A 27,286-nucleotide genomic window follows, 5' to 3' on the forward strand; every position below is an offset into this window, starting at 1 on the left:
ATTGATACAAATATTCCAATCATGAGTTTTCTTAAACCAAAACTCAACTCTCAATTTAGATACAAATTGAAGGTTACAGCTTTAGCTTCAACAGAAATCTCAAAACCATTTGGACAAGCAATTGATCAAGTTTCTTTATTATCTTAATACTTATCATGATACAAACATAAACAAATGATAATCCAAATTCGAGAAAGGGGGAAAAAGTGGGGAATACAAATTAGAAATCATAGAGAGGAAAAAAGGGTATATGCTGAAAGAACCTTTGGTTGATTCCACAAAGAGAAACAAAAGACCCAATAATCCGAAATGGAATATCCATTAATGGAGTCTCTTCAATCCTTCCCAGATACTCTTCAATACCCACTTGACGAATTTTCTTGCGAACCCTTTCTTCTATATCTCTCTCTCTCTTCGATTCTCGATTGCTTGCTTTGTTACCCAACTTTGCAAATTTATCAGACAGCTAAAAATTCTTCCTTTTTCCCAAAACCCCAACTCAGACAGTGCACCTACTATATTATATGCTGGCAAATCCCTTTTCATAATGTCCTCCACTTCTCTCTCTATAAATCTCTCTCTTCCTCCTCCCTCTTTTTCCACTTCCGCCGCCGTAGCAACCACCACTTACTTCTATGAAGCCCCCTCTTCTTTGAGATTCCCACATTTTAGATCTTTAACTTCAAACCCCAGAAGTTTGTTTTGTGAAATTTCTCGATTTCGTTGCTTGGAGGGTTCATTGAAGAATAGGGGAACTGGGTTTCTTAGTGTTAAGGCTAATAAAATGACTATTGCTGAAGTTAGGCCTGAAGATGGAGAAGAAGATAGCCCTCCTTTGCTTGACCCTGAGACCAATTCCAAACCTCGTCGTATTGCTCTCTTTGTGGAGCCTTCTCCCTTTGCGTGAGTTTTACTATGCATAACCAACTTGTGATTTCTAGTGTTGGGTATTCTCTTGTCCTTGTGTATTTTGTGTTGCCTATCTTCTATTTGGTACTTTCTAATTTGAGTTACTGGGAATCAATACTTAGCTGATCTTATGATTTTGCTTCAACTACATCATGGCTTAATTGCATCTAAGGTTGCTTTATGCTTGATGCTTTAATGAGGTGTTAGTTTGGATCTCATTCTTGGGTGTCCTAATTAAGCCTCTTCTTGAAGGGGTTCATTCTAACTTCATTGACTCAGCTTTTAATGTGGAAAGCCACTTTGATTTTCCCCATGTATCCTTTCAACTAGTTCGCCCACTGGCTGTGCCGGGTTTTCACATGGATCCTCTGGATGAACACTTAATTTCACAACTACTTAACTGCTAGCTACTATGCTGTATTAGATGTTCAGGACTGTTTCTTTGTTGCAGTAATGTTACTTCTACCATAACAATTAGCTACATTGATCTATACTTAAATCATCGTTTCTCTATCTATGGATCTGTTTGTTTGCACAAGCAACCATTGTTATTTCATTCGACTTGTAGAACAGTCTTGAATGTCACCAAAACCTTACTTCTTCATTAGTCGTTCTTGCCCTGATATTTTGCGAAAATTTGCTACTATCGACATTTTCGTGTGTATCGTGTTAACATTTTTGAATTTTCTACTGTCGTTTTTTTCCCTTATGGCCCAAATAAATTGATGTTGAGGCTGAATACGATCGTTGGATTTTAGTCAATTGCTTGGATGCCATTAGATATTAACCCAAGTTGTTCTTTTGACAAATGCAGTTGAGTGGTCTTACTCACCGGTCAACATCTTAATGTCCCTACTGCTGAAACTTTTCTTGATGGACTTTTTTTTTAAATATTATTATCATTATATAAAAGACATACGTACATGGAACATAAACACATACATAAATGAATATATATATATATATATATAAGACATGTTGGAATAAGAGACAAAATGTTTGACATGCTAAGAAGATTAAGGCCTAGATAATGTGATTTGTGAACTGTAAGCAGATACTTTCTTATTCTTCTTTATACCATCGATTTCATCCTGCTGGTACTTATCATTAAAATGTGAATCACTGAAAGTTATCTTCCATTGTTGGTTTCACAGATATGTGTCAGGTTACAAAAACCGCTTCCAAAACTTCATTCGCTATCTACGTGAAATGGGCGATGAGGTTCAATTTTATTCCCTTCCTACTTCTATTTTAGCTTGTTGACTGTCATTTTATTCAATCTTAAACTCTTTAATGCAACAAGCTCGAGTGTGTTCTATTTATTTATTTTTGCTTAGTTTTAGGATAAAAAATAAATATGGAAATAAGAAAGTGTGAATATTTTGGTTATAGACAAGTTGACCTTTTCTATAAATCACTTAGGTGATGGTTGTGACAACTCATGAAGGTGTGCCCGAGGAGTTTTATGGTGCAAAATTAATTGGATCACGAAGGTAAGTTTGGTACTTCATGTCAGATCATAGTATCTAGCAACCTATGATCCTCTCTTGTCTGCTCTCATATTCACTTCATATCTCAGCTCTCTTCCTTTCATGAAATTCATAATCTCAAGCATTCAGATTGCTCAACTTATCTTTGACTATTGGCAGCTTTCCATGCCCTTGGTATCAGAAGGTGCCCCTTTCTCTAGCACTTAGTCCAAGAATAATTTCAGAAGTGGCTCGGTTTAAACCCGATATCATACATGCATCATCACCAGGGATAATGGCAAGTGACAATATCATCCCATTATATTTTGAAGTTCCTGAATTTGAGCATTATGGTTTGAAGATTTTGATTGTTGCCCAACTGTATTCTATTTCTAGGTGTTTGGAGCTCTGATTATCGCTAAACTGTTAAGTGTACCGCTAGTTATGTCTTACCATACTCATGTACCAGTGTAAGTTCTTTTCTGGGACTTTTTAACTTTTACCCTTGGACATATTGCAATCTACTATCATCAACCAATTACAAGGATTGGAGAGTTCGAGATCGTCTTGTTGTTTATTATATCCGATATTACATTACATTACCATTATCTGTTTTTTGTTATGTGTTGCAGATACATTCCAAGATATACATTTAGTTGGTTGGTTAAACCCATGTGGCTTGTTATAAGTACGTGAAAATTTATTCTTTTCCATTGTTGAACTCAAAAAGAAAAAAAAGATTTATTCTATTCCATCATATTAAGGACACTACAGGATCACTATTTAGAATTCAGTTTTTCTTTTTAGAATTCCTCCACAGAGCGGCTGATCTTACCTTGGTTCCATCTGCTGCCATTGGCAAGGATCTTGAAGCTGAAAGAGTGACAGCAGGTGGTTTGAAATATTGCACAAACTAATGATAGATTTTCATTTATTATAATGTGGTAATTTACTCTCTCTTTGTTTGCAGCTAATAAGATTCGACTTTGGAATAAGGGTGTAGATTCTGTTAGCTTTCATCCTCGCTTCCGCTCTCATGAAATGAGATTGAGGCTTAGGTGAGATTCGCTCACATAAATAGCTTAAATCATGTAACTTAAGAGATTATCTCCTTTAAAACTATACGCTTTGTCTAACAGTGGTGGAGAGCCTGATAAACCACTGATAGTTCATGTTGGAAGACTTGGAGTCGAGAAGAGCTTGGATTTCCTCAAAAGGTATTGGTTTTGATTGTAAAAGATATGGTTGGCTTCCTTGACCTTCTCTGCCTTTTTAGAAATTATTGTTTAACACCAACTCACCATGGTCTAGAGTCTGGATGAGGTTGACGTTTGCACAATGATTTAGAAAAAATGGTTGCCTGAGTTTGCTCAAATTTCATTCATTTGATAATAATGAAGTTGTAAATGATTGAGCTTTGACGATAACCTTATATAGAAAAGGGAAAATCAAAACAATATATTATTAAATAAAAGTAACGAGAGAAGTAGATGTGTAATCTTCATAGAGAAACAAGTATCAAATTTTGTTTAAAGGGAGATTTCTTTGACAGCCTTGGTTTTTGTCATTATTATGACATATTTGCTAGAGAGAAATACGAGGCCTATAATAATTTAAGGGTTGTTTGGCCAAAGAGACAGAGTTTTGACATATTAAATTTATAACAGTATGCACTGTTGAAGTTTGCACGTACCCCAAACAACTCTCCCCGAAGCACATTTCAACCCCTCGAGTAGGTCTTAGTGCCTTTTTTGGTTTCTTGAGGTTGAGTTTTTTATATGGCCTACTTTTGTATTTTGACTTTTCCATGTTCTTGGAAAATGCCTTTTTCACTAAAAAGGGAGAAAGTCTTACTGAAAGTAAATTCCACAGGAATGAACTCCCTTTCTACCTTTCAAAGTAGAAACATTAAAGACAAGACAATATAAGGAAGCACCACTATCACTCGTTGAAAGGCACTTCCTTTTGAAGAATTTGTCTCAATGTTCACAGTCAAACCATAACCTTTTGAGGATTTAGATTGTAAAACGATTCTCCTACTATAATTGGTCCTTACTTTAGATCTCTTCTCAAAAGAATTTGCAAAAGACTTTTTTTTCTCTTTCTTTTAAACATAGTTTGATACTAAGAGGATGGTTCTGTAAAATAGAATAACTTATGACAAAGGCCCTTTTTGCTAATCATTTTGTTTTTGGAATTTGGCTAAAAATTCAAAATACTTCCATAAGAAAGATGAAAGCTAAACCAAGCACACCTTCCAAAAAAACAAAAACTAAATACCAAATGATTATCAAATAAGGCTTAAATTGTGCTTCCGCCTTTTATACTTCCATCTACCTTTGACTATGTATGATCCTCATAAAATATGTAGCTGTACCTATATTCATATCTTGTAAATATTGACATTTGTTCCCACAATATGATAGGATAATGGATAGACTCCCTGAAGCACGAATTGCGATCGTTGGAGATGGACCGTACAGGTATCTGTGCTAGATTTTGAAAGGTGTAATGAGCTTATTATCTAAATTAGTTGAATGTTCTTAAAGGAATACTGATAAACCTACCAGATTAGCACAGCCAATTCTTCAGCATATCTTTAACTAAATCAATATGAAAAACCAAATACTTTAGGGAACTCTTCTATTGATTATGACACCATTATTAGTGTAACTGTAACAAGTTTGTGATTACACTACTAAAGATGGAACAAGCAACTTCTCTTTTACTTTATCTATGTTGAACACTGAACAGTAACAGTTTCGTAAAATCATTGGACAGATTAGATTAATGGCTTTGTTTGTAATTGTTTGATGTGTTTTCCTTCATGGCAGGGAGGAGCTAGAAAAGCTTTTCACTGGCATGCCTGCAGTGTTTACAGGGATGTTATCAGGAGAAGAGCTATCTCAAGCTTATGCTAGTGGTGACGTTTTTGTAATGCCTTCCGAATCGGAGACGTTAGGACTCGTCGTATTGGAAGCTATGTCCTCTGGGATCCCCGTGATCGGAGCTCGTGCTGGTGGTGTTCCAGACATAATTCCTCCCGAACAAGACGGTAAAATTGGCTACCTTTACACCCCAGGAGACATCGATGACTGCTTAAGCAAGCTGAAGCCTCTGTTGGAGAATCGCGAACTGAGGGAAACAATGGGAAAAGCAGCTCGTGAGGAGATGGAGAAATACGATTGGAAAGCCGCAACTCGAACGATCCGCAACGAACAATACAATGCAGCCATATGGTTCTGGCGCAAGAAAAGAGCACAGTTTCTAAGACCATTTCAATGGCTGTTTAAACGAATTTTTCCATCCCCAGAAGTTAGTTATCAGTGAATTGCTTCATTCAAGCCTGTTCTCTACATTTCTGTATCAGCTTGGTTTCAGTAGCAGAAGAAAACATCTGTGTGATTGTTTGCTATATAATATTACATTCATTGTGTATATATTCATTAAACCTGAAGGGAAAAAAGTCACGTTCATCTTCATCGTTCATATCCTGATTATTAATGTATCATCAAGATTGTTAGTTCCATTCCATTTGTATTCAAACTGAAAAATTTACAAACAAAAGTGTTTAGGTTATGGACAATGCTTCAACTTTATTCACATAAATGTTGACAGAAACAGGCATTTTGGCCAGAAAGTAAGAAAATGGAGAGAACATGGGTTGCTTGATTTCAAAATCTCTTTTTTGGAAGAATTGATTGTTAAAATCTCAGCCACCAAATTGTTGTGGAGAAAAGAAACTGTATGTGATGACATATCAAATGATGAAATTAGATATGTTGGTCTAAAAGAAGGTCTTTTCAGCTTTGGCCCATTAACTTTGCATACATTACAATTCTTCACACCATCTTCATCTCAAACTCACTTCCTTTGGTTACAACATTTTTGGTTACTGGCCAATTCCTGACAGCGACCACGTGTCACCAAATTACACTTGCGCTGTCAACTTATCATTGGACCATATGTCCCCCGTTGAAATTCCCGATATACCCCTCCATTGGATCTTGTAGGTCAATTATCACGGAAATATATATATATATTTTTTGCGAGTCGCATGAGTATTATTCTCATCAATTTAACATCATTTAAGAATGCGTGGAATCAACTTGCATTTAAAAAATTATTGTTTAGATCTTGTTTTCGTCCTCAACTATTGGTTTCTTTATTCTATTTTAGTGCAAAAACTTTCAATATTACTGTTAAAAGAGTTATTAAATGGATGATTTTCACATAAACTAGTCAAATTTTGAGTTTAGTATTATTTGAGTTGTGTAGAAAGAATGAGTAAGATTGTAATGATTGGTGTTAGAGAATGATAAATAGATAAAAATGTATAGACTATTTTCTCTTCCATCTAAGAGAAACATTAAGTAGGATGCCGACATTAGAACGATGGAGAGAGGTTAAATTAGCTTAAAATTTTCAATCTAACTCATTTTGTTGATTCATATCATAATATTTTAAAAAAATATTTGGATGCATTTGAGCTTTACACACCTTTGTGTAGCCAACCTACGTGTCCAACCACAAATTATCATATGATAAACTTGTCTTTTCCTTAAAAGATATTTTCTAAATATTTTTTTTCATTAATATTGTATTACTCTAATATTTAACTCTAAAATCCAATCCTGTCATTTGATTCGCACACAGCGAAATTAGTGTAATACTCTCATATGACCTATTCCTCTATTTTCACACCATAATTTTTGTTTTTATAAAAGCATGATGTAGGTAGACTCATTTATAATAATTTTTATACTAAGTTTAATGGAAAAAATCAAAAGCAATAAACAAAAGTAGGAATTTTCAAAAGTATGAAAACTAAAATAAACAAAGTATAGTGCTAAAATAAGATCTATATAAAAAAATTAGGTATTAAAATAATCTTGGGTATGAGTGGAAAAGTTTTGCCGCCCCCACGATTTATTGAGCCTTGATTTAGATTTTAGATGGTGTTTAAAAATATTTAATTAAGGTCAATTCCGGAGGCTAATATCGGGTTAGATTCGTAATTTTCTTCATTTTCTGTTTCATTATTTATCTCGAATATAATAATAGATTTTGACTTTCTTTTACATTTCAACACAAAAAGGAAAAAAGATGGAATTTTAATAGGACCAATCCGGGACTTTTCTTTTTTCTTTTTTTTCCCACTCAATACTTAAAATATTCCTATACTCAATTTTCAGCCTCATTTCCTAAAGTCGTACCAGTTTCATTTCTATATATATAAAAAAAATTAGATATTTAAATTTGAGCACTCTTTAAAAAAAAAGTTAGACATTTAAATCATTTCTTTAAATCAGATATACTTAATTATGTAATTAGAAACGTCCTCTTGATTAAATAATTTGAATAACTCAACTATGACGGAGAGTTTTAGAAAAATTTTCATTTAATAGAATGACATAGATTTAACAAATCCTTGATTGATTTATTATTCTTAGTTGTGGTTCAAAGAAAATGATATGAGTTTAATTAAGTTGAATAAGAGGCTAAATATAATTATTGTTCCCATGTAATCCAATTTTCTGAATTAAAAAGGAAAAACAAATGGTCTCAATCATAGCATAAGATTAGAAATCATCTTGACTTTTTTTTTTTTAATCTCCATGACATTGGAAAGTTACAAGCTATATAGATCATAAACAACCCTAGTAAACATAATAGGCCTTTTTTTTTTCTTAACAGCCAAAACGTCGCCGTTTTCTGTTTCTTTCGTCAAATTCCACAACCCTCGCTCCTTATCCACTCTCTCAGTTTTACTTTTAACCTTCCGAGAGACGATTTTGAAATATATATATATATATATTTTTACTTTTACCATAAAAAGTAATTAATTCGAGAAAGAGATTTTTACTTTGTGGGGCCCGCGCTGGGGTGGACCAATCATACAGTAGTTGAGACGTACTGCATAAAATCTGTGTCCCGCTCCAGTCCGGCCATTGTTTCCGGCGACAGAACGACTTCCAGATCCACGCTGCCGTTTCCTTCTCGGCCGGGAAAGGCGGAGATCTTGCCGTCGAATTTGTTCGCTCTGCCACTCCTCACGGCAATCGGGCGGCCCCATCCAAAATCGTTGTCGTACATTGGAAATCTAGGCGAGCTGCCCATGGTGATCGACGCGCCGTCGAAGTTCCCCAGCGGAAACAGCCGCGGTTGGCTCTCCCAATCGGCGATTCCTCGACGGACAGTGGCGTCATCGTGCGCCACCACGTTTTTATGCAGCAGATCGGCACACCACCGGAGATCATTCGACAGAACCTCTCCGACCGGCGCAACTGTCGGAATGCTCTGTATCGCGTTCCCGAAGTAGTAGGGTTCCATTCGTGGGTTCAGACGGTGACGGCAGTTAACCGCCATGCGAAACGTCGTCGTTTTACATTCGTCTAATTTCCTCGCACGTGTCACCGAGCGCCACAGATGCGCACATAACGATTGAAAAGACGAAATCTCCGCCGTACGATTTGGAACGTTCGTTTTAATCAAATTCTCCAAAACAGCCGTTATGTTCCCTCCGTTATTAGTTCCATTGACGGTTTTCCAACTGTCATTCCCCTGTTTCCCTAAAATCTCGACGGCGTCATGAAATCCGTTGACCGGTTTCCGGCCAGCAATCTGGTTGTTTGTATTAGCTCTCAGCTTCAGTTTCAGAATGGATTCTCGTGTGAAGTGAAAAATCCTCTCTCTCAGTGGCTCGTCGCTGTTGAACGTCACCACCGGCCCACCGTCAGGAAATTTCAGCACCGCCGACGAGTTGAAAACAGTATCTCTACTAAACGCCGGCGACTTCGAGATCTTTTTAGTTTCTTTGCAAATTTCAGCAAATGTGTTGAAGAAGTGCCAGAAAGACGTCCCGTCGGTGACAGCGTGGTTCACGGTACACCCAACAAACACCCCATCCGCCAGCTCTGTAACCTATTAAAAAAAACAATCAACTGTCAGATCATGAGAATTCGTGTCATTATAAATATAACTCAATATATCGCGAAACCCAATAAAGAGTATTGATCTTTTAATTTAAACAAACCTGAACAGCTACTAAGGGCATGGAATGACCAGAGTAGCTAATAGTGCGATCAAAGTCGAAAAATTCCTTGAAGTAATTAGGGACATCAAGAGGGGAAAGAAGAGCATTGAGGGTGAGATGTTTAGCCTTAGCTTCAATGAATTCGACTCCGGCGTCGTTGCAAAGGATGTGAACGTAACCGTGGACGTCGGTGATGAGGCGGCCGGCGAGAGGAGAGAAATGGGAGAGAGTGGTGGAGAGGGAGGATTTGAGAAAGGAGACAAAATCAAGGAAGGAATAAGGAGGGGAAGAAAAAAGAACACCCTTTTGAATATAGTGGCAAGAAAGCATGGGAAGATCAGAAACAGAGAGCTGAAGAGAATGTAATGAGGAAGGTTGATCGGGGAAAATACTGCATTTTGAGACAATACAAATGGAAGAAGAAGGCATATTTGAAAAGAATGAGTGTATTTTTTTCTTCTTTTTCTTGTGTAGTTTCTTCAAATTAAGGTTTTGGGATTGAAAAGGAGAGGGGAGGGAAAAGGTATATATAGGAATTAAGGGGAAGAGGCTGATTCATGAACTTTGGGTACTTGGACCTACTGTTGGGTGGTGGTTAACCCTTTTCTCTCTCATTACAATTTTATTTATTATTTATTTTGTTATTATTGTAACAAGAATTAAAAAAATGATTACTATATATGTGTACATGGGTTGGATGACGTGGCAATAATAGAATCCAATCAGAAGGGGAGACTGAGGTTGAAGAAGGACACATGGATTCTTTACTCACCCCCAAACATTAAAAAACATCATCCCTTCATCTTTGTCTGACAATCAAAGTTATTCTTGATGTTTGAGCTATTAGTTTTTAACATTATATTATTATTTCATAATACTCATGAACTATAGAACGCCAAATGTTTACTTTCATCTCTCAAACACCTTAACTAATTAAATGGTTTTTTCGTTTTTGATACTATATTGGTGGAGAAAATTGAACTTCTAACTTCGAATTAATGATATATATTTGATGCTAGTTGAACTATGTTCATTCGATATAAAATAATCTAATCGAATTATATCATTCTTTAAAAATTATTATATATGTACATATATATATAGTCTAAATCATCTTTAGAAAAGTTTCGTTAAATCAAATCTTTTAAAAAACATAATTTTATTACGATTAAACAATCTAAATTTTCTTTACATCAATAATTTATTTTATTAAATCAAGATGCCCACAATTTTTTAAACAGTTATTCAATAAAGTCAAAAATTTTAGTTGAGAATTTGAAAGTTTGAATGCAACAAGTCAAAGTGAGTGTAACTAAATAAAGATAAAACTCGAGTTGTCAACTTTGAGACTAGATAATTGAATTCTCTCATGGTTTAAAAACTGTGCAGTTTTCGAATAGTTTTTGCAATTTTTTTTAAAAATGTATCGTATTTTAACTTTTTTTAGTTTTAGGTTGTTGTTGTTAATTTTAATAATTTAGTACTTATATATGATATGAATATTGTAGTATTTTATTTAGAGATTCTATAGGGACTTAAACTCAATAATAACTAGCCATTTGAATGTGTTCATTAGATAACCTAAAGGGAAAATTAGTGAGAATTATTGTTGCTTGGTCTAAAAATTGACAATTAATTCATCTCGAAATTATTCTAACTACCATAATTTAGTTAACAGTTATTATCGTTTATAAATTTAAAGACTAAAAATGAGTTTAGTATGACTTTAGAAGTTTAAAGCTATATTATATTAACAATTTTTTAAGAAATACCAATTAAATATTTCTCCCAAAATGACTTTCAAGCATTCCTTTAAAATAATTTTTAAAAAAATTATCTAACCAAACAGTATTTTAATTTGTCCAAAACTTATCCTAAACTCAATTAAATAGACAAAACTCTCTATTATCATTTTTAATGATCATATTAGTAAATTAAAATTTTATTTCTTTGTCCAACTTGACATTGGGAAAAAAATAAATAAATAAATTCTTTCATAAAATAATATTTAACAAGATATTTTCATTAAGTTGTAAAAAGATTATGCTTACGTATGGTTTTTGTACATATGCGCTAAGGACAAAATTTCTAACCGTGTGTGTTAAAAAACATTTAATAAACTTTATTAATATAATTTGTATTTAGAAGAAAGTTAAAGCTCTTATGATTAAAGGTATCAAATATGATTAGGTATGTGTGTGTAATATATATTATTATTAACTTTTTGAAAAACAGTAATCATGTGTGGAAATTTTATGATGGAAAATTCTCGTCCGTTCAAATTTCTTCTATTAATTTTACGCTTTCTTTGTTTGTTAGAAAAAAATTAGGAAAAATACACATTTAGATCTCGAGTTTTATATGATTCTTAAATTTTAAAAATGTATCGTTTTAGTCTTTTAATTTTTTAGAATAAATATATTTACTCTATGAATTTTCAAAATATATCTTTTTAGTCCACAAATTCTTAGAAATACTTTTTTAGCCTCTAAATTTTTTTGTAATAATTGTGTTTAGTCCCAAAATAAAATTTTGATCTCTAAATGTTTAAGGATAGAAGTGTTTCTTTAATAAATATTTGAAACATTCACATTTAAAATTAAAAATAATAATTTTAAATTTGAAATATCATGTCAACATTTAAAATAAAAGGAATTATTTTAGGGACTTTTAAAATTTATTCGTAAGAATTCGGGATTAAAAAATATTCTTTTCAAATCATAAAAATTAAATACACTTATTATTTCTTTTAAAAATACTAATTAAAAAAATTCAAGACTAAAATGATATATTTCCTATATACACATATACATATTTCAAGATTTAACCCTCTTTAGATATATATATATTTTTTCTCTAATTTATAATTCAAGACTAAGTTTATAATCTCTCTTTTATCCGCATACGTTGCTTCTCGCTAATTTTTCTTCCACTAATATCTCTTTGTAACTCGAAGTAAGAAATAGAGCAAATTTTATTTATTTATTTGAGAAATTTTCATCAATAAAAAAAATGAAACTATTTATAAAGATAGAAAAAAAAAATGAAAAATGATAAACGCGGATAGACTTCTATTAATATGATAGACTTGTATCAATTTCTTTCACTATAGTAATAATGATAGACTTCTATCAATTTCTATTACTGATCGATACTGATAGATATCAACCTCTATAAAAAAAGATTAAATATTATTATTTTGTGTAAACAATTTCCCTTATTTTATCTTTTTGAAAATTCCTCTATTCATTTTCAATGAACAAAACTTGGTAAGAATTGAAAGTAAAAATTTATGACTCATTTGATAGTTATTGTTTGATTCTTAATTTTTTACATTAAAAAAAAAAACTTATAAACACTGTATGACAAGTTAATATATTTTATTTTTACTTTCTATATATAGATACTTTTATAAACCAAATCACATTTCGAAAATTAAAAAAAAAAAAAAAGGTTTTTAACACTTATCTTTTATTTTCGAATTTGCCTAAAAATTAAAATCTTCTAATAAACATAAATTTTAAAAATAAAATGTTAAAAAAATCGATAACATATTCTCAAAACACCAATAATTTCTATATTTTACCTTTTTATCCATATTTTTATGTACACTAAAAGATGTTATATAGAGTTATCTTAAAACTATTTAAAAAAATTTTAAAATTGGATTCAACCCTTCTAAAATATTAATTACATTCACATAGCTAAATTAATTTTTATTTACTTCTTCAAAATGATGAAAACCCTTCAACATTAAGAATATTAAATAACATATAAACCCATTTCAAAACAATTGATAATGAGAGTCGTTATCTATATATTTTTATCGAGAGTGTATGGTCTCTCCATTCTTTCAACATGAAGATCTCAATTAGATTGTTAATAACTATAAATAATTAGTTGTTTCTTTTGTCCATATATATATATATATAATATTTATGTTAGTCGAAGTATATTGATTTTAGTATATTATATGATAGATAAAAGTATAAAAATAATTAAAAAAGAGATGGCGGCCTAATCTTGAATGGATTTGAACTATAGAAGAAGCAGCTAAAAGTTTTGACATAAGATGAAGACACTAATTGGTTTTAAACGTGGACATCGTTGAGTTTATTTTCCATTGGCTTTATCCTCTTTTCTTTAAAATAACAATGTAATCATCATTACCCTTTGGCCTTTTACAAACGATAGATGCTAAAAAAATCAAATTAAAAAATGTGAAAGACTTATAAACGTTAACAAAGCAGCCATGATGATAGGTGTTTGTGGTTCACTTCTCTTTGCTTTTCCCATTACCATATATTAAATGCCTAATGCTTCCAACCATATCTAACTTTTTTTCATTTCAGAGGTGGAGATCTAACAACGTTATTCTTACTTATCTTCAATTGCTTCTAATAATGAAGATTGTTTCCTTATAAATCAAGTCGTCCAACAAAGGATTACTCTAAACTAAAAATGTAAATGATTGAATCAGTAAAAAAAAGGTGTATCTTGTTGATATATATAACTATAAATTATTGTAAGTCTTTCTTAACGAAGAGTGTTCAAATAATCCGAAAACTCGAACCCAGATCACTCAACCCAAAATATAAGGATTGGATTGGATTAAAAATTTTCTATTTTTGTTGGGTTAGATTCAGTCGTGGGTTAGCTAAAACAAATTGGAGTAGACCCAATCCCCAAATTATATATACATTTCTTTTTGTTTAAAGTTTGATTACTTTGTATTAATTAATTTGTGAATTTTTAATTATATTTTTTAAAATTGTTAATATTTGGTATTTAGCATTTGAATTTTATGAGATTTTAGTTATTAGTCATATATTGTATATAAATTTACATATTTTTAATTAAAAAAAATAAATTATAACCTGATAACCTAACCCAATTCTTAAAATTGAGGTTGGTTTAGAGATATTATTTGGGTCATTTGAGTTGCCAACCCAACCAACCTGTTAAAAACACACTCAACTCAGTCCAATCATGTACACCCTTATTTTTAACTATACTTTCATATCCTAAAAAACTTATTCATTCGGATGTGATCTCGATTCCTTCATGTATCTCTCTCGAACTCTAGTATTACATTTTTTTTTAAAAAATTTACTAATATGAAGGAGATTCAAATATCTGAATTTTATTAAAAATTATATCTGTAAATACTTTTAATGTTTTGAAGAAACAATGAAAACGAAAGAGTTTTGTTGGTGATGACACACAACTAATGAAAACAATTAGGTTAAATTAGAAGCTTAATCACTAATAGGTTTTTAACCTTAAAAAAGTGTAGATAATAGGCACATGATCCTTCAAATATAATAAGTTCATTTATATATATATATATCGAGAGAGAGAGAATTAGTTTGATTATTTTATTGAAATGAAGTGGAAAGAGTTTAGTGGGGGATATGAAAATAAAATAAAGGGAAAAGGGAAAGGGGGGGGGGGAGAAGGCTGGGCCTAAGGTGAGCCCATGGGAGGGAGAAAATTGGTTGGGGATTGAATAAAACCCAGAGGCATAGAGGCCTACATTGAAAAGACACAACTCAAAGACATCAACTACATCACCCTTTAATGTTCTTGTTCATGCATCTAAACCAACAACACATCCCTTCTCTCTTGCCTCTTCTCACCCTCTTTACTTTTAACATCCCCGGTCCCGTCTCATTCCCCTTACTTCTCGTCCTTTTGTTGCTGTTCAATTTCTGCCGACTCGAACATAGTTTAAATGATTCAATTATATCATTATCCAAATCTTGGGATTTTAATCATTTCCCTTAAATCTTAGGGTTTTAGTCATTATGAATTCAATTGTACAAGAAAAAGAAGGGAAGCCAAGACTCCCTTTCTTTCTCAATACTTAAATTAGGAATAAGTGTCATTTATCATTCATAATTATTATGAGATATGCCCACAATTATTAGATCTATACTATAAATGAACTTTATTTTGTTATTCTTTTGCATAAGAGGACTTTAAAACTATTTTATGCCAACTAAACAAAATTTACATATTATAATATGTTTCTATTTTTTTTTCTAAATAAATCAATAATCTATAAAGTAATAATTAAAGAAGAGATTACTTTGAAGATATGGGGGCACATTATTTGATTTGGTGACTTACCATCAATATATAAAGCCATAAAAGAGATTACAAAGTGACAAGTTTTTTTCCTCAAAGTTGGGTTTCCATTATGTAATTGTTGTTATATTGTTTGGCATTTTGAGTTTGGATATATAAATAAGGGGAGACAAAACATAATGGAGAGTGGAAAAAATGCTAATTCAAATCCCTCCACAAATTCAAAAGAAGAAACCCTTTTTTGAGTTTTTAATATCTTATTCAAAATTATCATAACTAAATAACTAAAAATGTGTGATTATTAATTAATTCATAGTTTTCCACACAAAAATTAGAAATCAGATAAAACTCCAACCAATAACTCTCCCTTTCTTCAGGTGAATTAATTAATGAAGAAAGATGCTAATTAATTAATTAACAACTTAATTATTTGAATAATATGCCTATATATGATTATCTCTCATATGGTGCATGAATCTGAATATATTTTAATTTTAACCTTAATCAGTGGGAATCCTTTGGCAATACAAAATAATAACAACAATAATAATGATGGGTGGAATCAAGAATCTCAATTATTTATAATTTATTTCAACTTATTTCTTCTATTGATCAATAGAGAATATGTTAAGAACATTATATATAAATTGAACAGAAATGATAACAATAACTTTATTATTATTATATTTTTTAGTAAAAAAATGGAAATTCAATATATTCAACGCACTAAATGATATCATCTCTCTGTTTTGTGAAGATGAATGCTAGAAGTTCAATTGTACATGTTTAGAACAAGATCCAAAATAATGATGAAAAATGGTGGAAGGTACTGTTGGTTGGACAAGACAAAGGAAGGTTCAACTCAACCTCAAAGGCCTCCAAAATAATGCTCATGGAAATTGGAAATCAATTTTTTTTTTTTTTATAAATAATTATATCTTTACTTATTCTTAACATTGTGCTTTTAATAAGTCTTTAAGGTCCCCTTTGCTCGGAGAATAGATTTGTTTCCTTATTTTATTAGTTTTACCTGGCTCAGTATCATAAAAGGGAATGGCTCGACTAGGTGTGATAGTCGAACCAAAACAGAAAAAAAGATTAGATAGAAATGAACATTCTATTTTTTTTTTTTTTGATTTTTTATAATTCAGTATATTTTCTTTTCATTTTTTATAATAATTTGCATCTTTATCAAGTACAATAATTGAATTCTTCTCCAAATTTCAAATTCCAAAAACAAGTTTTTAAAAGCTATTTTTTTTTTTAGTTTTCAAATTTTGGCTTTATTTTTAAATGATTGGTAAAAAAATACATAACAAATATAGAAATTTAGAGGTAGAAGTGTCTATAAGCTTAATTTTCGAAAACAAAAAACAAAAAATCAAATAGTTATCAAATGGAGCTAAACTTTTTAATTTTGTATTTAAAAAGCTTTTAAGAATTTGTTGAGGGTTGCCTAAAACAAGGTCCAAACCCACCGACAGGTTTAAAGCTAAAGTCATACAGAAGCTTGCATGAAGGTTTATGCATCCCAAAGAAGATAGACAAATCCTCGAGTTTTAGGTCAACTAACTAAGCTCATCGAGTTTCACCAAGAGAAAAATGATTGAGTCAAGTTCATTTTGATACTCTACAACTTCAAGGATCACACCTATTCTGACACTGCTGACATTGCATGTATCTCTAGGTTTGAGAGTCATATGATGGATTTTATAAATAGCCTCACACCATCTGCCTCTCACGGGATGATCAATTCTCTTTATACTTAGTCAAACTAAACATTACATGTACTCACCTAGACATCAAAGTGTACTTGACTCGCCATTACATTGGTGTCGGTGTGGTACTTTTGCAGGCTGATAAGAGGAGCGCCAAGACCTGTACGAGTTTTCTGCACCAACTTCCTTCAATTATATACGTTTTGACAAATTTAACATTCTTCTTAAATTCTCGGATCAATAAGTTTCAAATTTTTGAGATCTCCTAATGGAGGAGAAATGAAACATTGTGAGATCTATTTTAAAAAAATGGCAACTGAACTTTGGAAAATAACCTAACTTTTCTTTTTTGTTTTTTGGGTTGCGTGGAAATGTGTAGGAATAATAATTATCCTGGAAAATGATGATAGAGGAGAAGAAAGATTTGTAAGCTTAAGGAACACCCACGTGAATTTCATCAAAAAAGCAATCAGAAAAACGTTTGAATGTCTGAGAAATAAACCAGGTTGTGTCTGATCTGAATCTGATTCGGAATCGGAATCAGAATCTCATCTCAATCTCATTGCTATAAGGCATATCCCTTTGATGCAATGGGAAACTTAACTTCTTTTTTTTTCCCTTCAATTTCGTTTTATTAAATAATAAATTTCTAGATGATAATGGGGAGAAAGTTAAAAGAATTTAGTTTTCATACTTCAAAAAAAATCTTATAAATAGTGCTTATGATTCTATAAAACCATCCTAGATTGTGACTAAATTCTATTTTTTTCTAATTTTTCTTTATTAAATTTTAAAAGTGGCTAAATAATGGACATATCTACGTAAGAGATCGATAATAATGAACAAAAGTTTTTTTTTTTTGGAAAAATAAATAAATAATACAATCCAAACCAAGTTCACGATATCATCCATAGCAACAAGTAAGATGAACCACCTCGGATGGCAGATAAGGATAAAATAGAAGATCGAGATGATTCCATGCTTAATCAAAGCCATATTTTCAAAGGAGTAGGTAGCGGATAAGGATAAAATAGAAGATCGAGATGATTCCATACTTAATCAAAGCCATATTTTTAAGATAGTGCACCTATATGAATTTAGACTCCGTCTCACATGAAATAAAGGAATATGATTAATTATATTAGAAATTATTATTTTTTCCCCTTTCTCGTCTTCCTAATTGCATTAAAAGTTTTTATAATTTAACATTTTCTTGCTATTAAAGAAATTTCTTACCATAAAAATTGATTTTCATGTTTGAGTTAACAAATGTAGAAGATTCAAAGTGTTATAAACACATCCATTTCTTTATTTTACTTTATTATATAAATAATGTAAAAACACATTATTAATAGGTAAACTCAATTCGGCTAATAAATTTAATTTTTTAATCAATTTCTTAACACTTCTTAATATAAAATTTTTCATCAATGAACACTTTGATACACCTTGTTAAACCCATATATTATTGAGCTTCCATATTGTCATAGCTATCTATAGAAGAGATTTAATTAAAAAGAAAAAAAAAAGACTATTATTAACAAACACTACCAACTAATATTATTGATCAATGTTGCATCAATCGACCCAATCTCCAAAAAATTTTTTAAAGATGTGAATCATCTAATAAGTATCGATCAATTTTTCTACTCCACTTCTGTCTTTTAGGATCTAGACTACAGTAGTGTATTTAATCATTTACTTATAATCTTAACCTAGAATATTCTAATTAAGAAATGATGTCTCAATCACCACTTGAGGTATAAAAACACATAAAAAAAAAAAAAAGAAGAGGATAAGTTATGGTATATTTAATAAAAGATTATTATTATTATAAAGATATTGATATTGGAAAATTTAAAAAACAAATCTTGTGGATTTCCTTACTTTTTGGTTGGGTGTCGTTTTGCAAATGCAACTCATTGGGGGACTGATATTAACTTTCAGTTGTCGTTTGAAGGGGCCATCAAGTACAGCCATGAATAAGGAAACAAAAAAAGACCCTCCCAATAGATAAATTTATTTTTTTTTAAGAAAAAATAAAAATTGAGGAAAATGAAAGGGCTTAGACTTACATTTTGTGTTTTGATTTGTAATTAAGGTAATGTGTGTTTAAATTTGGGTTGGGAATTTAGAGACAAAGGTGGCTGTGTCGCCACACTTTGACGACCAACAACCTGACACAAATCGAAATTCCCAGTACACAGACAATTAATTTTGTTTTTTTTTTTTTTTTTTTATATATATATTTACTATTTAGTGCATAAACCCAAAGTGGTTGGATTTGCATTAAAATCTTCTTTTTACAAAGACAATAGACATCACATATATTTTGGGTCCAATCTTGTTACCTTCACCATGTACATTGGACAACCAATTAGATGGCAAATATCACAATTATATTCATCACATATCCTTTCTATTTTTACTTCTTCTTTTTTTTTAAAAAAAAAAAAAGAATTATTACCCTTTTTCATTCAATAAATATATATATTTATGTAACTTTCATGGGTTTGAATACTATTTTGGCATTTTTACTTTAAAAAAATGTTTGTTTTGAACCGTTGTCTTTTTAAAAAATGTCATTTTGATCTCATCGTTTTCATTTTTTTATCGTAATTCTAATGTGACACTTCTCTCAATAAATTTCTTGAAAGATACATATTTATCATAAAAGGGTTCATAAAATTTTGCCTATAAGGATCTAATTTATCATTTTTTTAAAAAAATATTGTTGGAATAAATAGGATTTTGACACTTTTTCGTTTAGGGTTTCATCTTTTTATATTCATGAATTGCATTCTTTTATTTGGTGTATTTTCAAATATTAATCAATTTGAAGAGGGGACATGATTGTTAGAATAACCACGAATTAGTATGTAAATAACTTTCAAATTTAAACTTTTACTTTTCTACTAACATTTTCTTCCATAAAAACTTTTCTCCCATCTTAAAGCTTTGTAGAAGTTCGATTTAGTCCATAAAATAAAGTTTGTTAGATCTTATGGATGAGACACTACTTTAATAAGATAGACAATCTATTCTATTTTGAGAGACAATTACTCTTGAAACTCAAATGCTTAAGTGAATAGAATTGTTTTAAGAAAACAACATGAGTTTGTTGAACTCATATTGAATCTTGTATGCAAGATTTTATATTTTTTGGTTTTATGTGATCTAATTAGTTATACTAAAAATCCTCGAAGACTCATGGGTTCGTGTCTTGGGTCGAGCAGGTGTAGGTGCTCCAAGGTATAGAGGAGCAAAGCTCCAATACCTTATTATAATATATATATATATATATTTTGAAAGTATAAAGACTAATTAATGAAGAAGTAAGGAAAGTGAGAGTATAAGGATGGAATAGAATAAAGTAAAGCTAAGAGATGAGCATAGGGAGTAAAGTTTATATAATATTAAGTTGGAATATTCCCACAGCTATTTCTGTTCTGTGATGGGTTTGGAAATGGGGGCATTATTGAGAGAGAGGAATGAACTGGCAAAAAAGGTGACAACTTGAAGCAGCTAAGAGCTAGCTAAGGGAAAACCCATTTCATAATTTTATTTGATGAACTCTAGAAAGGAAGAAATGGTAGCCATGGTGGAGGAACTGAAGAAGAAGTTTCAAAAAGAACCCGACAATAAGAGATGGGGATAAGGAGAAAAAACCACTAAAGTAAGTGAAAAGTTATTTTTATTAAAGAATGGAAAATAGTTGTGTGTATAAATTCAATTAAGATTTGGTTTTGGCTACGACAAAAGGAGAGTTTTTGTCCTTTCTTCCCTGCCATTTATAGCATTATATCGGATAAGGTTTTGTTGAAATAAAATTCATTTAAACCCAAAAGCCATCCCCCCTTCCCCCCCCCACACACCCTTCTAGAGTTGTTTCAAATTTTGGTTAAGTTTTACTTTCTAAACGTTCTTTGGAATGAATACTATAAATGTTCTTCTTGTTTTTAGTATGGAAATATAGAAATTTCAACCTTCCATCTCGAAGCATATATTATTTTGGAGTGTCCAGGATTCACATTGAAAAAAAATTAAGAAATCTCTCAATGTATATAAGGTATATGAGTTATTCTTCTCAATACCAAATGATTTTAAGATGAAACCCTATATTATCTAATATGTTATTAGAATCCATAAAGCCCAAATGAGTATATGGTCCAAAAACAAGAATCGGAATTTGGTCCAAGAATTAATGATGAACTCAAATAAGTACCATCTTGAAGGATCATATTGAAGATTTGAAATCCTAAAATATTTATAAGATAGTACACAAACTACTCTTCTCATTGTCAATTGATTTTGAGTTGGAGCATCGGTTGAAGAAATTGACACAAAAAGAAGAGAGACATTCTCTTTTGGAAAAGAAAGAAATTTTTATTGAGAATGTATAATTTTGAGAGAATACTCTTTTATTCTCTCAACATCGCCCACTTTTCTTCTCTAACTCTCTAGTTTGGCTTTCTTCCTTTCTTTGCTTGCTTGCTTGAATGAGAACATATCTCCAATTTATAGGTGTGAGATCCTTGGAACCCAAGCAAAAAGATCTCTCTAGTTTTTTTCTTGGATTCTACAAATATTCTAAAATTTCTTAGATTTTCCTTATCTAGAGGAATTATGTAGAATTTCATACCTAAAGAAAGCCTAAGATATTTCCAGATCTTTTCTTTTGACAAGTGCTACACGGATATGCAGTTTCATAAATCTAACTTATATATTTATGTCATAGGGTAGATATTTTCAAGAACCTTCTAGAATAGTAAGTATTGCCTTCTACTTCAACAACCTCAGGTTATCTAATACTGAGTTGTGTTAGTATGAAATTAGACCTAGTAAAATATGTCAAAGACTGAGAGAAGGTTAGAGACTCAAACCCATTTTGATTGACGACCTAGCCTTAGGCCCAATTGACAACACATAGCTTGTCTAATTGGATCCTAAACAGTGGGAGAAGCCACGCAAAGGCCGTAAACCCATTTTGGCCATCTGCCCTAGGGTTAAGATGGCCTAATCTAGGTGTCACAAGCACACTTCTATTGGGAGGAAAAAATTAAAAAGAAAAAACTCTATATCAACATGGAATAAAATAGATCATGATAAGTCTAATGGAAGTAGGTCCAACTTCATTCTTAAATCCTAAGTTTATTGAGCTAAGTACTGGAGTCGGTATGACAAGTACTACACTGATATGCAATTTGTTAATGTATACTTAGTCTATGTGGCTATAGATTCTTTAGGCTGTGGTTGAGCCCCTTTTAGGGTCTATTTTTAGTTCACTTATACTGTATATATATCCTTTACTTCTCTGTAAAATACATCTCAGTGAAATATGTTAATATTTCCAACTTAGTATCGGAGCCAAGAATTAGGCTTAGCCTCTGTCATCATACCATCAATCAATAACCTTGTGGTCCGTGTATCGTTCAGTCATCACATTTTTTATTTTCCATTTGTAGTCATTGTTTGTGCCACCGGCGTCATCCATCTCTGTCGGTTCTAACGTTGTTCGATTTTCTTCAGATCCGACCAATTGATTACAGATCCACCCAATTCACTGCTTGTTCCACCTTCCATCTAAGATTCAGTTGATTCCAACTTCGTCTAGATCCGACCGATTCCAGACCCATCTGTGTGACCTAGATTCGTTCACATCCATGTTTTGACTATCTAGTCACCTCCCAAATCAATTTCGTCGTCAACCAAGTTTCTCATCGACCTTGCTACTGTTTAGATTAATTTGAAGTCATCCGTTTTATACAGATCAGAGCAGACCCATTGGAGATAGGAGAATACCCATTTAGATCATATTGGTTCTGACATAGACCCATTTAGATCATATTGGTTCTGACATATTTGATATGTCCGTTACAGCCCGAGCTGCTAAGCCGTTCACATCAAGCCAATCATTTCGAAGCCGCTGAGCTAACTCGTCGAGCTGTCAAGCCAAGTCGTCAAGTTGAGCTGTAAGTCGAGCCATCAAGTCTGTTGGGATCGATGTCCTAAATCTCTTTGTAATCTCGTAATTTGTAAACTATGTATAAACATATTGTTATTAGTAAAATAAGTGTTATTTTATAAGCATATACTCAATCCAATAAACTAAAATCCAAGGTTATTTTATGTAAATTTAAACAAGTATGTAGAGATATACAAGTAGATCTTGTTTAAATAATAACCTAAATGGTCTGTAGTAGATGGATAAGGTTGGGTACCTTATCCTAGTGACACTACGAATACGACTCGCTTTGTAGGTGTTACAAATGTTGTAAAATACTACAAATGATCTAATCCTGATCATTCATGTGGAGACATGCGAGCGAGGGTATCCTATACAAAGAGTTTGTATAAGACCAGACCACGAAATGATTAGTCTTTTTATATAACACTGTTGATAATAGAGACTTACATTTCACTTGGATGACTGTAGGTTACATGACCTGAATCCTGAATGAGTTGTGAACTTCTGCTCATGAAGACGGTCCTTTGATTTATATGGGTGAGAGTGGCCAAATTGAAAATTCAACAAGCCTACCATTTTGGGGATTCGTCTGATTGGGGAGCTGGGAAGTTAGCTACACAAGACGGAATTCACTCCTTCCCCGATGTAGAGACAAGTAGATAAATTGCTCCCTTAAGGGCTAATTTCGAGTCTTGAAAATAGTGGCCACATCCTCTCTTGGCCAGAGAGGACTCAGTCATAGTGGGACTATGACTTATTGTTCATTACAGAAATCGGTGGTACTTAAGGAGTTAGATGTAACTACAAGGGTAAAATGGTAATTTGGTCCGGCTGTACTTATGAGCAATTTGTGAAGGATCATCACACTGTTGATTGGTTATATCCAATGAACATAGAAATATATCTGTAGTACGAAGACTGCAACTGTCGGTCTTTACTAGAGTGCCCGATAGTTAACGGTTGATAGATAATGTAATTAAAGAGTTTAATTAATTATTCACGTACCGTTGGAGCTTCAAGTTACAGGTCCATAAGATCCTCTTGGTAGCTCAAAAGAATTATGTTGAGAATCAGTTTTTGGGTTAATTTGACTTGTTCAAATTAATAAGAGGGAGTTTAATTATATATGATATAATTCAATTAATTCAATTATATATGATATAATTGATATAATGTATTTGATACATTGTTGGAGGAATAAATATTTGAATGAGATTCAAACTGTAACCTCCTAGGACTACTAAAAGGGGGATCGCTACTGCATGCGTGCATAAATATTCTCACTTAGGAAAGATAAAGTAAATTAAAATAGAATAATCATGATTCTTAACTGCTTTAGGTATATAAAAAAATGTTCTGACATCATCTCAAAAACTTAAATCGTTCAACCCGAGTATCATTTTTAATAAGAAACAAATTATATTAAAAAAATTAATTAATTAATTAAATTATAACAAATCCATGAATGAAATAAAAAAAAAAAACATGTAAAAATATAAAGGGTTAAATGCGGAAGCGAATTCTGGTTCCTTTGGCACTGTCACGAATTCCTCTTATCAGTTGCTCAAGTGTCATTGCCTTACCTGAAAAAAAAATAAAGATAAAGGTTGAGTATAAAATACTCAGTAAGTGATCCCATTACCGAGATCAAACTATGCATCCAGGAGCAAAGAAAGATAGCCTGTGGCTCATACAACTACATCGATTTTTTTTATGATGAAAGGAAAACCAAAAAACGTACTATCTTGCCTTGAAACGCATGTCTAGTGGCCTGTAAGCACACCATCAAACATGATATTAACATGAACGTGAACCCGTCGACCCATGCATATCTAGCGGCTCATAGGCGCACCGTTAAACATAATAATAACATGAACGTGAACCAATCGACTCATGCATCTCTAGCGGTCCGTAGGCACACCGTCAAACATGATAATAACATGAACGTTAACATGTCGGTTCACGTATGTCTAGCGGCCCATAGGCACACCGTCAAAACATGAAACATGAAAATAAAAGTAACATGAACATAAATCTGCCGGCTCACGCATGTCTAGCGGCCCATAGGCACACCGTTAAACATGATAATAACATGAACGTAAACTTGTCGGTTCACGCATGTCTAGCGGCCCGTAGGTACACCGTCAAACATAATAATAATATGCGTCAAGGTGAGACAATAAACCGCTCTACTGGTCTATTCATGCATCACATACATAATATCAGTACTGATTAGAAATTTTAACATGCTCATAATACTTGTAACTGCCATGCAACTAGCAAAACATAAGGTCCAACAAAATCATGCTCCAGAGTCCACCAAGTAACTTTATAGGTCTAATCTAGGTCGCCTAGCACGAAGGCAATGGTAATAGTATCACTTACCTCAACTTGGTCTCAAAAGTCTGCACAAATAACTCCTTAATAGCCCTTAGATAAAATTCAAATCAATCCTAAGACATTAACCACAAGCTTAGTTTAGCAACTAAAGCCTAGGAAGTGAGTAAAAAATTAAGTAAATCCTCGGGGTCCAAGTCCGAAGGATAACCAACCAACTTACACAAAACTTACCCAAACTAAAACTCTCCGATGAAAAGAATGGTCTCTTCTTTGATAACAACACCCCAGAATCTTCAAAAATCCAAATCCTGAAACTTGACACAAAGGGTAATAACTAAAATTGTTTCCAACACCAAGAGGCACTTAAAAAAGACTCAAACACCAATCCTTGCCCAAAAATAATCCATCTCTTACCTAATCTCCAAAAAAGTAATGGCAGCGAACGACATCGACTTGGCTAGGCACGGCGGCAGAAGCAAAACTGGACGGCGGGCTGACATCGGCAAGGCAAGCGGCAGACGACTGGCGCGGTAGCGAGACAGCGGCGACGACGGAACGGCGAGGGGCTAACGGTACTGATTGCAGCTGACGTCGGCGAGGTGAGGCGCTGGCGAGGAGATCAATGGCGAGGCAAGGTGCTGGTGGTGGCTAGGGCTAGAAGGAACGAAATAAGAAGGAGAGAAAGAGAGGGGGGGGGGGGGGGGGGGGGCTGCTTGCGTGGGGAGAAAGAGAAGAAAATTTACTTTTCTTTTTCTTTTTCCTTTTCTCTTTTCTTTAACCCTTTCTATAAATATATAACAAAACTAAACTTCCTCCTTTTTCTTTTAAAAAACAAATTCTTTAATTATCTCCCAAAATATATATACTTATATATATATTCCTTTTAAAAAAATCCAATAAACACATTTAATTATCTCCATAGATAATCAAATCTCTCAAATACAAGCCAAAATAAAACTCAATTAATTCCAAATAATTAAATCATATTTTAGCTTAGCAAAAAAAAAAAAAAAAAATTTATTACAAAATAAATCAAGATGTTACATTCTACTCCCCTTAAGAAACTTTCATCCTCAAAAGTTCTAATCTTGAAAAAGCTCGGGATAATGCATCCTCATGTCATCCTCGTGCTCCCACATTGCTTTCTCGAATTGGTGATTCTGCCAAAGAACCTTCACCAAAGCTATCTCCTTGTTGCGCAAAACTTTCATTACTCTAGCCAGGATTCAAATAGGCTCTTCTTCGTAGTTCAGGTTCTCATTTAAATGCAAAGGCTCATAATCCACAACATGAGATGAGTCTGCTACGTACTTCCTCAACATGGAAACATGAAAAACATTGTGAACTACAGAAAGAGATTGGGGCAAGGTCAGCCAGTATGCTACAGGACCAACCCGTTCCAAGATCTCAAATAGCTAGATGAAACGAAGGTTCAACTTACCCCTCTTGCCAAACCTCAACACTCCCTTCATGGGTGCCACTTTCAGAAACATCTTTCCACCTACCTCAAACACCAGATCCTTACGCTTATCATCAACGTAACTCTTCTGCCTACTTTGAGCCGTCAACATTCGGGCCCTAATCTTCTATATTGCCTCATTCGTGGTTTGTACTAACTCAGGTCCTAGTAATTTTCGCTCACCAACCTCATCTCAGCATACAGGTGACCTACAACTCTTCCCATAAAGGGCTACAAACGGTGACATGCCAATGGTTACCTCATAACTATTATTATAGGCAAACTCTATCAAATGCA

At 32.6% G+C, this 27,286-nt stretch overlaps 2 protein-coding genes and 1 long non-coding RNA gene across 3 annotated transcripts; 2 read left to right on the forward strand and 1 right to left on the reverse strand.

Moving 5' to 3' along the window:
• On the forward strand, window positions 1–5,907 carry SQD2 (sulfoquinovosyldiacylglycerol 2). The gene is made up of 11 exons (XM_039048766.2): window positions 1–903; window positions 2,064–2,130; window positions 2,332–2,402; window positions 2,559–2,676; window positions 2,775–2,848; window positions 3,011–3,066; window positions 3,186–3,269; window positions 3,349–3,436; window positions 3,518–3,595; window positions 4,805–4,861; window positions 5,213–5,907. The coding sequence occupies exons 1-11, from the start codon at window positions 548–550 to the stop codon at window positions 5,706–5,708; spliced, it is 1,545 nt and encodes a 514-aa protein (XP_038904694.1). The 5' UTR covers window positions 1–547; the 3' UTR covers window positions 5,709–5,907.
• Window positions 5,908–7,938: 2,031 nt separating this feature from the next.
• On the reverse strand, window positions 7,939–9,934 carry LOC120091679 (putative acetyltransferase At3g50280). Its single transcript, XM_090307520.1, has 2 exons — window positions 9,415–9,934; window positions 7,939–9,302 (listed from the first exon to the last, which is right to left on the reverse strand). The coding sequence occupies exons 1-2, from the start codon at window positions 9,841–9,843 to the stop codon at window positions 8,274–8,276; spliced, it is 1,458 nt and encodes a 485-aa protein (XP_090163646.1). The 5' UTR covers window positions 9,844–9,934; the 3' UTR covers window positions 7,939–8,273.
• Window positions 9,935–22,657: 12,723 nt separating this feature from the next.
• On the forward strand, window positions 22,658–24,344 carry LOC150032788 (uncharacterized). Its single transcript, XR_016524747.1, has 2 exons — window positions 22,658–23,194; window positions 23,659–24,344. It is a non-coding gene; the product is annotated as an uncharacterized LOC150032788 (long non-coding RNA).
• Window positions 24,345–27,286: the final 2,942 nt, after the last annotated feature.

This window comes from Benincasa hispida, chromosome 11 (assembly GCF_027475165.1).
Source record: "Benincasa hispida cultivar pf3 chromosome 11, pf3_genome.v1.1, whole genome shotgun sequence".
NCBI classification, from domain to species: Eukaryota; Viridiplantae; Streptophyta; class Magnoliopsida; order Cucurbitales; family Cucurbitaceae; genus Benincasa; species Benincasa hispida.